Genomic DNA, 14,405 nt, shown 5'->3' on the forward strand with positions numbered 1-14,405 from the left:
GCCCTCTTGCAATAAGTGCATCATGCGCGGTGCAGAAACAAATCGTATCTCTGGGCTAGCATATGTTGAGATGCCATTTTCAAATAATATCCACCTTGTCACCTTGACCTTAAGAACCGCGGATCAATATTTTGCCCTGTTGTCCTAAGCCAAGCCTGTGAGTTCCTAGCAAATATATATGGCGAGACGTAGTCGAAACGGAGAGGTATGGCTAAAAGCTGGAGCATTCGGTTTGAGGGACATAGCACATTCATATATGCGTTCCGGTCTCGTCCTGGTGCAAATGCACACCGTCCTTCAAAAACTGATGGTGTTCATCATGGTATTGCCTCACGGGTGCCATAACTCTATAAGAAACCGATACAGCAAGAACGCGGCCGACTCAATTGTCCATTCTTGGTATCACATGTTAGTCCAAAAAGGCTACTGGATGGTGAAGTCCCTCATGAAGCAAACTTGTCATGTTTCCCCTTAACCCTAACGTTCAATATCTCCTCATGGTAAGACCCTTCCTTTCGCGCCTTTTTCAGCCTCTTCACCTCGTGATCTTCCAATTTCCTCCCCACGGCAGCTTCCAATTCTTTGCGACTGATTTTCTCCAGGGCCTTAGACTCCTTGGACGCTTTCAATTTAGGTTTAAAACGTGCCTGCATGCGGACACGGCAGGTTGTGTTAAACGAGATGCTTGAGGCATCGCCACGCACCTCGATCGCTGACGTTGTTATAGATGCAGAGCTTCCTCGGGGTTCCTTTATGGAGATGAATGCCTCCTTGTCGCCGCCGGCCACCTGGAAGGAAATTGTACCAGGTAGGTCTGGTGAGGGTATCGGAATAAAGGATTCATATGCGGATACGGCGGGGGTATTTGCGCTTAGAATTCCGTATTTGTCACAGCTTAGATATCTGTCAAAAGTATCTGGTGGTTAGCGACATTCGTTGCACTGCTAATGTTTGACACCATGAATCGGACATTTTGGGGGGGGGAGGAAAGGAAAAGAAAAGAAAAATATTGACAGGAACCCACCGCCCATGATGTCCTTTGAAATTAATTCCCTCCGTACCCGCTACCCTAGTAGCAACCCACACTTGTCTCACATCATGCGGCTCTGCCGTTCCCGGATCGCCTTCAATCATATTTTCTATCTCATGAGCAAAAACCTTTCCATTACCATCGCACGCGATGCACGTTGGAGGGCTAGACGGCAAAACAATCACGACTGGACCTAAAATATCCATTGGTGTGTCTGCAGAAACCCAATTCTGGTCCTCGTCGGCAGCTGAGACATCATCGGGAATACCTTTGAGAGCGCTCTGGCTATCAGGCTTTCGGGAAGGAGACTCAAAAGGATCGGAATCGGTCTGTTGACGCTTGCGCTTTTTGGGTTTTTTATCACCTTTAAATGTCAGTGGTTTAACCATCGTTTCATTAGTTTGCTGATTTCTTTCCCCTTGGTACGATTCTTCAAGAAATATGAGGGACAGGTTCGATCAAACGGCTCAGGTTGATAAGGTAAATTTAAAAACTCAGGTTAAGTCAGCCTGGCACTAACCTATTTTGGCTTGAAAGGCACCGCCAAGCTTCGAAGCTCGGATGGTATCAATTGCGGCTGACAACCTTATTGTAACCACACTCCCCCGCTTTCTATTGGTCGAGCAGCCGAGCAAAGCCAGAGCCTCGAGAGACCTTCAAATGGATACACCTCGCTGGGTATATAGCAAATGTAAGATCGCTCCAATAAGAGGCATTTGGCCATGACACCTGGAGGGTTGACTCCGCAATTTCTAGATAAAAAGATCATGACCCTTACGCTTCTAAAATAATGTATGTTTGCGATTAACAACTTGAAAAATATCCTTGTCCACGGCTAATGACTAACGGTAATCTAGCATGGCTCTTTTCTGCCTCAATTCGAAGAAGGAAATCTGGCGTAAGATCAACCCACTGATACAAAAAAAAATAAAAATAAAAATAAAATAAAAAAAAAAAAATAAAAAAAAAAGGGGGGGTTCCTCTCTTTGGGAGGAGACAAGTATATTCTGTGAATTATTTGGAAGGAGTTGGAGTTAGCGCAGATGATATTTAAACGGGCGATAAACTTTACCATGTGCCCACCGAACGATTATCAGTCGAGCCAGCTCATGGCTGCTACCAGTGAGTTAACCAAAGGCAATAGCGATGAAATATTCATTTATGCAAACTTCGTCTTCGACCTATCTATCATCACGATGCTCAATGGACACTAACTGCCAGCTTGTCCAGCAGATTAAACGAAATTGGATATATTTATCAACCTCTTAATACAAACCCGAATGGTGCTTCTTTTTACCCTCAACTACCAGTGATCCAAAGATTCTCTTGGAAGTCGGATGGGAAGTTTTACCAAAATAGACTGATGTCATTACGTCCTCTAACGAGCCCTTGGTCGTGGTGGACCCTTCCACGCTGCTCCCAATATCTTGAAGCTGTGAGTGTTCTGGATGCCATAACTACACGTGACGCAATGGTTCAGGCGCGCATCACGTTTGATCGGTGCTTCCATGTAACTAAAGGAACAAGGGTGAAAGTGACGCTAGGAATGAGAAGCGCTTCTCAACCGACCATTGGGACCCACGGTTTATCTTCGAATTGCTGATGGACTGCGGATTGTGACCCCAACACCGATTCTCGAAACGGCGTCCTGAGTAAAATAAAGATAGATGCCTGGGTTTGTTATCTTGATTGTGCATCCAGGGGTAATCCGGACCTCCATTAAATCTTCTGATGGCCCTAGACTTAGTTTTCTCTTCTGTCTTCTTATCTCTCCAGCTTTACCTTTAGGGAGACGGACTGCCACTGCTAATCAGAACCATATGTGTTTCAGCTTCAGATTAAATGTATTTTCATTATTTGCTGCATGAAAATCTATGCTCACGCAGCAACTTATCACATATCTCCTAGGTATTGTGGATGATGCTGTTTTATAGGCTCAGTGCTCTCTTCTTATGCTCCTTCTATCTCTGCATTGTTTCCTCATGAAAGCAAATATTGGATCGGCTGACAAAAGAAGAGGTAGAGTCATTATAATTATGATGAAGTGTGTGACATGAATACAAACACCTAATACTCTGTTGAATCTTCAATTCTTGTGGGATAAACTTCAGTGATATTGAACTCCCTGAATCTGACCCACCTGATTAGTGTGGGAAGTACAAAATACTTTTTCTAAATATGAAGTATTTACACCCCAAGGTCCTCAAATGCGATGTTATATAACGTGGAAAGGGCCCGCACCGCACATCAACACAAGTTTTCCAGTCATCAACTTGATCAAAATTCTTATGTTAACACGTCTCTTAATGCACACTCATTTTCATTTTGACATTGATTATTCTTCTTTCCTCTATATTCATGCTCTATTCTCATAAAATAGCTCGTGCATTCTCTTATACAAAAATTATGCCTTCTATTTCTCTATTGCCATTATACAGGTAAACTAGATGTGTACCAACGCAGCACAACTTCCAAAATGACCAACCAACAACATCGAGATATGAGAGAAGGTATCTTAATCGAAGACAATGGCAGCCTTAATGGCAGACTTGTTTCTCATCGACTCCAAGCACTCAGCCCATTGCTCGATCTTGAAGACTTTGTTGACAATTCCGTTAACCTTGATCTTGCCAGAATCAAGGTAATCAATGGCAGCAGGGAACTTGTAAGTTTCACTGAAACTTCCGAGGATGGTGATTTCGTCGCCGACTGATGAAGGGAGAGGAGAACGTCAGTTGACCACGAACTCAACACGAGCACTTTAGATAATAAAAAGGGGGGTGGTGTGCAAAGACATACAGATCTTGGAGGGAGGCCACGTCACGCGATCTTTCGCAGCATAGACGCCATACACCACGAGCTTACCACCGCGACGGACGTAGTTGATAGCGTCTTCCAGAATCTTCACGCTACCAGTGGCCTCAACGACAATATCAAATCCGTATGGGTTATCGGCCTTGAGCTTGGCAAACTGTGCACTTGGGTCTTCCCGGGAGAGAGAAATGTATTCGTCTCCGGCGTTGAGGGATTTGGCCAAATCCATTTTAAGACCCTCAGGGGCAGCAATGACAACTTTGCATCCACCGTTCAGCTTGAGCATTTGAGCGAGAACCTAGGAAATTGTAGGTGAGGATGCCAGGCCAAAACAAAATTATATTAAAAAAAAAATAGTATTTGTTCTTGCAGGTGAAAACTTACGAGGCCAGTCGGGCCGGCGCCAAACATGAGGACGGTTGAGCCCATCTTTGGGGAGATCTTATCAAGACCGTGGGCAGCGCACGATGCGGGCTCGAGCAATGTGGCGTCAACATCGGAAAGGTTCTGGATCTTAAATACCCTGCCAGCTATATAGATTGAGAAGTGTGTCAGGGTCTCTATTGCCATCCCCACTGGATATATAATAATAATAATAATAATAATAATAATAATAATATATCAACGGGCATGTTTTCTTACCAGGGTATGCACAATATTCAGCGAAACCCCCGTTCATGGTCACGCCGTGAGCTTCAAAATTCTCGCAAAGCAACTCCTCTCCGCGTCGGCAGTAGAAGCATGTTCCGCAGAGCTCAGAGTTGTCGGCAACGACACGGTCACCAATGGTGAAACCCTTGACCTTGGGGCCAAGGGCGGCTACTTCACCAACAGTCTCATGACCTGGTTTTGCACGTCCACAACTCAGTACACAGCACGAGGGAAATGCAGAGCAAAAGCTATTCTCATACCAGGCACCAAGGGGAACTACAAATGCCGACTCGGTCAGTTTCCAGTCGAAAGAACAGGAGATAGGATGTATTGGGGAGTTTTACCTTTGCCAAGAATTCTCCCTCGTGGATATGGAGATCCGTGCCACACACACCGCAGGCCTTGACCTTGATCTATACAATGTATGAAACCCCGAAATCAGAAAAGAAAATCCAGCATGGAATGCAAGATGCTTGCATCATAGCGGGAAGGATCCTGCAAGATTTCCCATACCAAAATATCATTCTCACGCAGCGTTGGGACGGGGATGTTGACAAGTCCAAACTCCTCGGGCTTGGAGTATCTGGAGACATGGACACCCAAAGGTTAGCAGGCGTTCTAGACGAAGAAAGACAATCCGGTTTTTGGGAAACGCCTATGATCCCGCTTCAGAAGTGACCATCTCTAGCCTTCGGTGCATTTTTGGCATCTTGACGGGGTGACATGAAAAAGCAGCAAGGAGAGAAAAACTAACTGGAGAGCTTTCATAGTCTTGGGGATCTGGCCGGCCATTGTGTGTGAGGAGGTTCGTTTCCCGAGCTGTGCAACGAATGAGATCTGTGGTCAGGTCCAAAGAGTTAGCACCGACAAATCGCTGATCTATCTCACCGCCATTGTTGGTCCCCTCAGGTTTAAGGTTAGAGAGCTGCGTGCGGGTCTCCAAGCATACCTAATCTTCTGGGGAAATGGAGGAAGTGTGATGAAGACTCAGGGAAAAGGCAGCAGATGTGGGAAATGAAAAAAAAAAGAAGAGAGAGAGGAGAGGAGAGGAGATAAGAAAGATGAGGGCGATTTTGAACAATCGGTGAGGTTACGGGTTAAGGAAATATTATATCTTCCTCTCGAGAACGTGACTAACGTCGGTCGCATCATGGTGGGGGGAGGAAATCCACCGGCCCCGTCCACCAAGCAGCCCTAGAGGGAGGCGGGAAATACCAAACCAGCCAAATCTCACCATTTATTCCACGATGATGTTGGGGAGAGCCATGAGTGATTAAACAAAACTCTGAAGTCGGCCTAGCCCAGGTACCGGTACGGCTGTAATTTATTTCCACCAGATCGAAGGTCCGTCCCCTGGACCTTGAATGGCGCACGCCATTGCAGAAAAAGAACGCCGAAAGCTTAAAAAGGGTCCTTGCGACGTCACTCGGAAATCTGGAACGGTGAGCAAGCTGACAATCTATTCTAGTTCCCTTCCAACTCATGCATGTTCTGTTCCGCCTGCCGACAAGCCCTCCTACCGTTCACCCACGGGACGGTTAGAAGAAGTGTGCCGTCTGGGATCGTGGCAACAATGATCGGAAACCTGTGGGGATATATATCCCCGTATGGGCTGGCTTGATAAATGGACCAGGATTCTTTCGCTATGGAGCCCTATTGTGGATTAAAGGAGCAGAGAGGCGGCAACTTGCAACATCACCAAGCTGAGATTCAGTGTCAAACTGACAGCCAGCATCATGCATCCCATAATTGGTTTTTCCTTTTTTCCTATTTGCCCCTCTTGTCGCTAACGGCAATTCATTTGCCGCACCACATTATTCGCCCTCGCCCTCGCCTTCATCTCGTAATTATTTTATTTTTTATTTATTTAATTATTTGATTATTTTTTATTTAATTATTTAATTATTTTTTCTTCTGATCTTGCTGTCATTAGCGGTTCACGCCCTGTTCAAGATCTGGTTGGCTGGTCTAGTCAGATCTCTCCCGGTGCTTTTTGCATGGAAAAAGGGAAAGTAAAAAGAGAAGACTGCCATAACTATGCAGTTTAGAGGCCAAACCATGCGGCCGAAAAGCTAAATAAAAAGCTTGTCATTTGGTTCTCAACAAGTCAACTACTTGGATGAAAAAAGGTACCAAGTCGAGCAAACCCAACAAAGTATTTCATTTTACTTTTGGTCATTTGGCACTTAACACATGCAAAACTAGTGACCCTCGAGAGCAGCTTGTTTTTGGATTTCTCCGATTTAGTTATTCGATTAACTACTGAGCGGTCAAGGGGATGGCTTTCTCCCTTGTTCTGTCGATTGCCTCCCCTCCTTGACGTCTCATTAAAAAGCAGCAATGATTCGTCGGTGGCATAAACTTGTCAATTCCGCTGGACCTTGACATTCAGGGCATGGAGCATTTGCATTCATCGCCAAAGGATCGATCGTTGGGATATCTGGAGGATTCGTCTGTATCGAAGCCCACCAGGCGGAACCACTGGAAACAAATAACAAATCAGTTCCTAAACCTGAAGCTTGGAGAAGGAAAAATTCCTCTGCGGCACATGACCACACTCTTCCCGCACTAGACGCCAGGAACCACTTGGACATTGGACTGCGACCTCACACAGTTCATTCAACCCCGGCTGCAACCCCCTGCGCCTCAACCGCGAAACCCCGGAAACAGTCTGGAGTAAGCTGTTGAGCGCTTCAAACCACATGACCCATTTCCTGTGGACCCCCGTAGCATCTAGTTATCTGCTGGCAAAAGGAATAGACACAGCAGAAACCAAAAGTAAGATGCTGAATCTGACTATCTATCAACCCAGGTTTATCCATGGAGTGCTAGTGCTTAAGATGCTGCATCGGGGGGGGGGGGGGGTTTAGCATGGGAGCGGAGCCGGTGCATTGCCAGTGTAATAGCCGGACGCAGAAGTTTACTCGGAAGCTTTTGGGCCGCTTTTGTTGGACCAAGTAAGTAGCTATCTCGGCTTATGTGATATTTGGAATATAACTAGTTAACTTCAGCGACCTCGGAGGTTTTTTACCGAACGTTTTAACTAACCAGCTCAACCTCGCTGGTTGGAGTTCGGGACTAGCCCCGTACCAGACCGGTGGGCTTTTGGTCCCCGAACTAAAGAAAGTGATGCTAGGGGCAGATCTAGGCCACACGTAACCCTAGCAACCTCCCTTCGAAAAGGATATGACTGAGCTCATTTCCAATGAAGCCAAGCTCCGAGAGATAATGGCGATAGAACGGGAGGGGCACTTAATGCCACAAGAGATGTCTTCTCAGAAATCCCATTAATAAGGTCTAACTAATCACCAGGTAAACTAATCCGTAGCCAATATCAAACGCTCTTAACAAAAACGAGGAGAAGGGAAGAAGCAAAGCAAACCAATCAGGCAACCTAGCAACCAAGCAACCAAGCAAACCAAATAATATCACTCTCACCCCATTCTGTCTATAAGCATAACCAAACACCATTACTAAACAAAAGTGCGCTCTCCTCCTCTCCAAACACGGAATGGGAAAAGACAAAGCTCCACCTCATAAAAATGAAATCGGAAAACCACACAATCCAAACGATGCTCTATAGTCCCGAAAACCTCTCTAACACCTATCCAAAAGCTATCCAAAAGGAAGATGATCCAATAAGGTCCGAGCTTTGTTGCAAGGTGACCGAGTCAATGCCACCAAAAATAAGGTAGGGAAAACCGAACAAATGCACATCAGCAATAAATCCCAGCGCCAAACAAACAAAAAAAAAAAAAAAAAAAAAAAAAAAGACAACAAACTGCATCACCAAACAGGATGATTTTATAGATAAGCTATGAATAATTTATTTCAAACCAAAACCCTCACTATCCACCACAGCCCTCCACAATTTCTCCTCCAACTTCTCCCGAGTCATATATCGATACAGCGCAACCATGTTAAAACACGTCCTAGCCGTCGGAAATCTATCCGAATCCTGCCCCAGACACACAAGACGAATCATAAGATTTGTCGCACCCATAGCAGGAATGCGATCACTTCCAGTGATGAAGCTGAGGATCTTGCGCTGGTCGGCTGGTGAGACTCTGGCGAAAAACTCCCAGAACCATATCACCACGGGCTCCTGTTCGGGCTTTTCGCATTGCCAATGCTCATATACTGCGACGGCTTGTAGCGATGGGATATCCAACGGTTCGTCTGAACCACGTACTAGAAGTTCGATCTCTTCAGGGCGGAAGAGATGCAAGGCGTTTCCTCCGCAAACAGTGAAAAACCCTCGTTTAAAGGGTTCAAATTGGCGTGCCACTGCTGTGTCTAGCAGGTACTTGACATAAAGATCAACGTATTCACGACGATTGGAGTTAGTAACTGGTTTCTTTTCTCCTCCAGGGCGTAGCGGCAACACAAGTTTCTTCCCGTATCGATCTACTTGAATAACAAAATCCAGGCAAAATGCCTCCTGCACGTCGCCATCATATTCCAGGAGGTTGCGCAAGCCCCTTGCAAGTGCGGGTTGATATTCTGCGAGATCCTGTAAAGTGCATTTAAAGACCTGTTGGGGAGTCGACAGGGCCGGCACATTATTTGAAGGTGCACAGGAAAGAAGCTTCCTGAAAGCAAATGGCGGCAAGGCAATGTCCAGAATTGTGGAATTGTATATTGCCAAGCCAAGCAACACACCAACCAAGAAGAACTGCTCCGATGATTCAAAACAAAATGGATTGAAATAACAATACTGCGATTGCTCATCATAAACAAAAAGTCCTAATCAACAGAATAGATTAGTTCCACTTTGCAGAAATGGATGGAAATGTGATGGGACTAACCGTGAAGGGGATCAAAAATTTCTCGAACCAAGAGAAGAAACCACTCCTTACGCAGGCCGCCAGCGTCAACACCCTCCTCACCAAGGAATTCGATCCGTAGACCCTTCTTAATTTCCTCTTGTCCAGTACCCACCACCTCGCTAACACTGCGCAGACTATCCTCTGCTAGACATTCTCTTCGCACCTTCAGCACTAGATATTGGCTTACTCCTCTTCGACCCAAAATACTATTAAAGAAGGCTTCTCGAGCTTTCTCTTCCATTTGTCGTCGAGCATCGTGCTCAAGAATGCGTATTTTCGCCCAGATGCTCAGGAAGAATGAGTATTGGCAAAATGAAAATTGACCATTGCGAGACTCCCATGCATCGAAGTCTGCAATCAGATCAGAATAATCCAGTAGCGTGTTGTAAAACGTGCTTATTGGAATAAGGTGCCTGCTGCTCTGGCCATCGGGTCTCAATACCTCTTCTGCTCCAGTTCGTGCCCCGTCACGTTTCCGACTGTGAGTCATATTGTTCGCGCAAAATAGAAGTGCCATAACCTTTGCTGCCGCTCTGATTTGCCAATCTTTACTGTACGTAATGGCTTGTTGAGTTGCAGCAGGAGATTTTGGGGTATTCTCGCGGTTGATAGCAGAATGAAGCTGGGCGGGAGTCGTGCTGCCAGTAGATGAAAAGGTAGGAACGTAGTCATCCAAATCGTCTCCATTTCTGAGTTTGGTCGGATTGGTCCGTCGCCGCTTCTGTTCTCTATTCAAGCGATATGTGACAAAACTGCCTACTAGTTCAACAATGCGGCGGATATGACTTTCAGAAAATCTCGAAAACCAGGAAACGAGTATGTGGTGACATTCCGTGGGCAAATTCGAGAGCAGGCCTAGAATCCTTTTAATGATAAGAGGGCGACGGTCTGGTAATTCGCCTGATGCACAAATCGAGGCCGAACGCGAGTGGAGGACAGGTCTGGTGGCATTGCTCGCAGGACTTCCACGGTCTTCAGGCCTATGGCGTTCAGACCGTCTTTGGGTCTTGGAAAATGATGCCAACCGTGGGTTGCCGCCCAGGCTGGAGGAATAGAGTAACGGATTTGCAAGCAAAATCAATAGAAATCTGATATCTTCCGGACGCTTCAGGGGGCGCCTTGGTCTCTGGAGTAAGTTTTCCGTAGCTTTTAGAAGTACAATTTGGACATGTCGTCGCGATGTCCTAATTTCTTGGTCTAGAACAGAAACATCGGTTGCATCCCATAATTTGGCCAGCGCTAGCTTTTCCGGACTGTCTGTTCCATCTGGCCTCATTTCTATCCATTTCTTGGTCCAGGACTCACCAGCGTGGATAAGCTCTTGGTACCAATCAGCAAGATCAGCCCAATTTATACGCGGAGTCCTTGAGCTAGTTAATCCGCTATTTGTTCCGAAAGCTTTGTCCTTCGGGTAGTCTTCACTTGAACGATTAACATGCATGCGGTTGCCCGTCCACCAGGAGCCATTCTCTGCAACATCACTGAGCAAAAGGGTCTTTGCATCAAATTGAAAAACAGGCGGACTTGACAGAGGGTTAGCAGGTGAATCAGCGGGTAAGCCTGTCGATGTTTGATTTCCCTCGCTTGCCACTCGAGGAGGATGTGGTCTTACGGTCAAAAATGAGTGATTGATCGTATCACAGCCGTTAAAGCAATCGTTAATATAGTTTTCCAGGGGGCGAAATATTGACGCTGACCGACTTACACCTGGCCTGTTTTCATTGCCAGAAGCGCATTGACTAGACTGTGAAACAGCACGCGTCCCATCCGGCACAACCAAACTGTCCGATCCGCGAATGTGCCTAACGTGGTGTGATGGTTTTTCCGTGTCGGAGAGAGACATTCCCCGCATATCGCCTTCCAAATCTCTTGCATTTCCACGAGAGGACACTCGAGAAGCAGGGGAGTGAGAGCCAGGGGAATGCGAACGCGAGGTTTCAAAATTGGACCATGGGGAGGGAGATGGACTTCTTGTATGGAATTGTCTGGCACACGAAGCCTTTCCCTGGTGGTGAGCGTCAGACACGGCGGACTTGCCCGAAAATGGAGGCGCGACGACGGGGCCTCGTTCTTCAGTTTCATCTAAAAACGACCGTAGATACGAAGAGAGACATCGTTCAATGATATCCCGAGTAATTTCAAGAGACAAGTACGGCACTAATTGTTGAAAAGAAGGGGGCGAAAATAAGCAACAGTTAAAGATAGTTAGTCCCCAGTAAACAGTGTAAAAAAAAAAAAAAAAAAAAAAAAAAAAAGGATTGAGGTACAGAAACCAACCGTTTGGTCTAAAGTGCGGAAGAGAGTGGCCATCAGCATTACCGAACTGAGCATTCAAAGAATCGTGGCGTGGCTCCAGGTCATTCATTGCGGTACATTTACCGCATCTGAAGCCCTTCATGCCACGTGGGAATGCATTGGTATGGTCGCAAGTGATGCACCTTCGCGAAACATACTCTTCACCTCCACTGGCATGTACCCTATCCTTCCGCGGACTGGTCGACCTCGACAACCGCCCAGGATGTACGCGACCGTCATCTGAAAAGTCTGTGCATGCATCTCCACCAGCTGGCTGTTCTCTTTTCTTCCCAGAGCCAAACAACGAGGGGAATGGATGGCTGATTGAGCGTGTATGGGTACGACGCGACGGAGTCGACATGGAAGAGGTATCTTGAAAGCTTTGTGGGTGAGCTTGAGGGGTTCCGGAGCGATACGTTAGCGGATTTTTTGGTGGGTTGTTGCCATCATGGGCCAACGACGGAGACGAGGAGACACTCTTGGAAGGCTTTGACGCCGATGGAAGGGGGTTTGACTCGAAGCGGGATGTCCAAGGTGGAGACATCGGGATCGTGAAGTGATTCTGCAGACCGGAGAGCTTTGACTCTTTTCCAGGGATCTGCAGGCAAGCTAGGGAACCCTGATTGGAGCTGCTCCACATCCAATGAAGGTTTCAAGATAAATTAGCCTGTTACTTTTCTTGTTCCGGCTGGGTGGGACCAGAGGAGGGGCAAGACGGAACCCACAGCTAACGACAAATGTCAGACATGAGACTGAGAACCCACAGAGGAGGGGTTAGCGGGGGGAATAGCAGGGTGAAAATGTTCTAGGCGTTCCACTTCGATCGTTGAGAATACTGGCGCCAGCTGCAATTGTTGGGAGATGATCGCCAACCAACGTCTGTCTGCCCGTTCTCCGGTCAGGGAGAAGGCCTGTATCTGCCCGCCCCTGTTTGACGGGAGACTGGAGCTTAATCGTAGTGCCTCCTGCCACTGAATAATCACTGATGACTACCAGTTGGTTTTGTTGTTGTTGTTTGAACCGCCAGCCGGTGGCGGCGTGGAAGTTGGGCTGGACCTGCTCTGCTCTGCTCTGCTCTGCTCTGCTCTGCTCTGCTCTGCTGCTGCTGCTGCTGCTTCGCCGTTGATTTGCTGGGAGCAGGCGAGCAGGAACAGCCCACGCCGAGTGAAGCTACTGGAGTTCAACATCTCCATCTCCATCTCCTTCTCCTTCTCCTTCTTCTTCTTCTTCTGCTTCTTCTGAACGAACGAACGAATGAATGAATGAATGAAAGTATATCCTCTAAGTACTCTGTGTTGATTATTATTACAACAGTGCCCGCAACCTTCACGGGCACAGGATATGTTTCAAAGGAGTTGGCCATGTGGATGTAACGGTGGACGAAGTGCAATATCTTGATCAGCACCGGGGGATCACGCGGTCAAGTCCATGCATGATGCATGGTAACTACGGAGCAGCGACCAAACAAAGACAATTCAGACAGAATCACCTTAAATATGTAACTACAGCTTTTTGGTCCGGAATAGTTATTGGGCGCTTTTTAAAATCACAGCGGACGCTTGAAGGTAAGATGTGCCAGCAACCAACCGTCTCTAACCCTTCTGATAATTAGGGTAGAACATGGTATAGATACATAGGTACCGGGCTGGGAGGATGGGGCATGGGGCTACCGGCCTTAACCAAGATTGGGGGGCTGTTGTAGGCACCAAACCCCCGTTAGGCTAGGGATGCCATTCCCAAATAGACGCCGTCTTTATGGTTCGCTGAGGCCGGACAGAACCCATCAAAGTGGACACCCACACAACTACACACAACTCCAGAACCGGGAAACAACAGACCATCTCATTCCATTGCCCTACCCGTTCACTGCCGTATTATATCTAGCGGCTATTCCTTGGTTTGAAAAGTTTCAAACTCATGATTGATGCGCTGTCATCTTCGACCAACGTCTCGGGCCGGATCGGGGACGACTCAGCTGCTGCCGCAAGACCAACAGCCCCAATCTTTCCATAACAACTCCAATCATAAAACAGAAAGGATCCATTTCAAGCCTGGAAGAACTATTAGCAAGTTGCTCCAGATTTCTCGCGTCTCGTCACACAAATCATCTTTGGCAATTTTTGTTGCAATAATACGAGCACCAACATCGTCATTAAAATCATAAAAAAGCATTCGGTATCATCACCCCTCAGTTGTTGTTACATTTAGTAGTTATTTTCTGGTTGTGGAGGTTGGCCTTCCCTGCATGCCTACACAGTGAACCCCTTTAAAACTTATGTTTCCTTCACCTCAACCCCCGAAACATGTGAGTATTCAATGATGCCACCAGCCTACCAGCCAAAGCTCCTCACTGTGCAGCATTCAATCTTTCTGTTGACGCCGCACCTCTTCCCTACGAGTGTGCCAGTGTCGATTGCCTAGGGATTTCCCTTTCAAAAAGTCGATTGCTTCGAGGGAGGTCTGGGGAACCTGGCGGGGTGGGGCACCCCTGTAAGAACCCCCATTCTTAGCCGGAGCTGGGGGTGGGTGTGGGCTGTGGAAGCATGATGTGGCTCCCCTTGGTATCCAGCTCCAACAGCCCAATCCTGATTTCATCCCTATAGTGCTCGGTATCTTCTCTGTCACAAAGCTTGTCTCAGACTAAGAAACACTGGCGGTGGAGCTGCCAATCATTCTAAATCAAAGCTTACGCATACCTCCAGCTAGATTCCCAGTGTGGCTTTGTCGGTCCAGTGTGTGTGTGTGTGTGTGTGTGTGTGTGTGTTGTGGGGGGGGGGGGGGGGGGG

The 14,405-nt window shown here is 47.0% G+C and overlaps 3 protein-coding genes across 3 annotated transcripts; all 3 read right to left on the minus strand.

The window, feature by feature from the left end:
- Positions 1–443: 443 nt before the first annotated feature.
- Positions 444–1,419, minus strand: PAAG_00964 (hypothetical protein; the record flags this gene model as incomplete). The annotated part of the gene is made up of 2 exons (XM_002797059.1): positions 444–903; positions 1,025–1,419. The coding sequence occupies 2 exons, from the start codon at positions 1,417–1,419 to the stop codon at positions 444–446; spliced, it is 855 nt and encodes a 284-aa protein (XP_002797105.1).
- Positions 1,420–3,545: 2,126 nt separating this feature from the next.
- PAAG_00966 (L-threonine 3-dehydrogenase) lies at positions 3,546–5,287 on the minus strand (the record flags this gene model as incomplete). The annotated part of the gene is made up of 8 exons (XM_002797061.2): positions 3,546–3,739; positions 3,830–4,142; positions 4,229–4,374; positions 4,487–4,687; positions 4,756–4,771; positions 4,840–4,908; positions 5,009–5,078; positions 5,250–5,287. The coding sequence occupies 8 exons, from the start codon at positions 5,285–5,287 to the stop codon at positions 3,546–3,548; spliced, it is 1,047 nt and encodes a 348-aa protein (XP_002797107.1).
- A 3,034-nt stretch (positions 5,288–8,321) lies between these two features.
- PAAG_00968 (E3 ubiquitin-protein ligase HUWE1) lies at positions 8,322–12,982 on the minus strand (the record flags this gene model as incomplete). Its single annotated transcript, XM_002797063.1, has 5 exons — positions 8,322–9,241; positions 9,304–11,481; positions 11,602–12,248; positions 12,613–12,857; positions 12,929–12,982. The coding sequence occupies 5 exons, from the start codon at positions 12,980–12,982 to the stop codon at positions 8,322–8,324; spliced, it is 4,044 nt and encodes a 1,347-aa protein (XP_002797109.1).
- Between the last annotated feature and the right edge of the window lie 1,423 nt (positions 12,983–14,405).

The sequence above is a fragment of the Paracoccidioides lutzii genome, assembly GCF_000150705.2.
Source record: "Paracoccidioides lutzii Pb01 unplaced genomic scaffold supercont2.2, whole genome shotgun sequence".
Taxonomy (NCBI): Eukaryota; Fungi; Ascomycota; class Eurotiomycetes; order Onygenales; family Ajellomycetaceae; genus Paracoccidioides; species Paracoccidioides lutzii.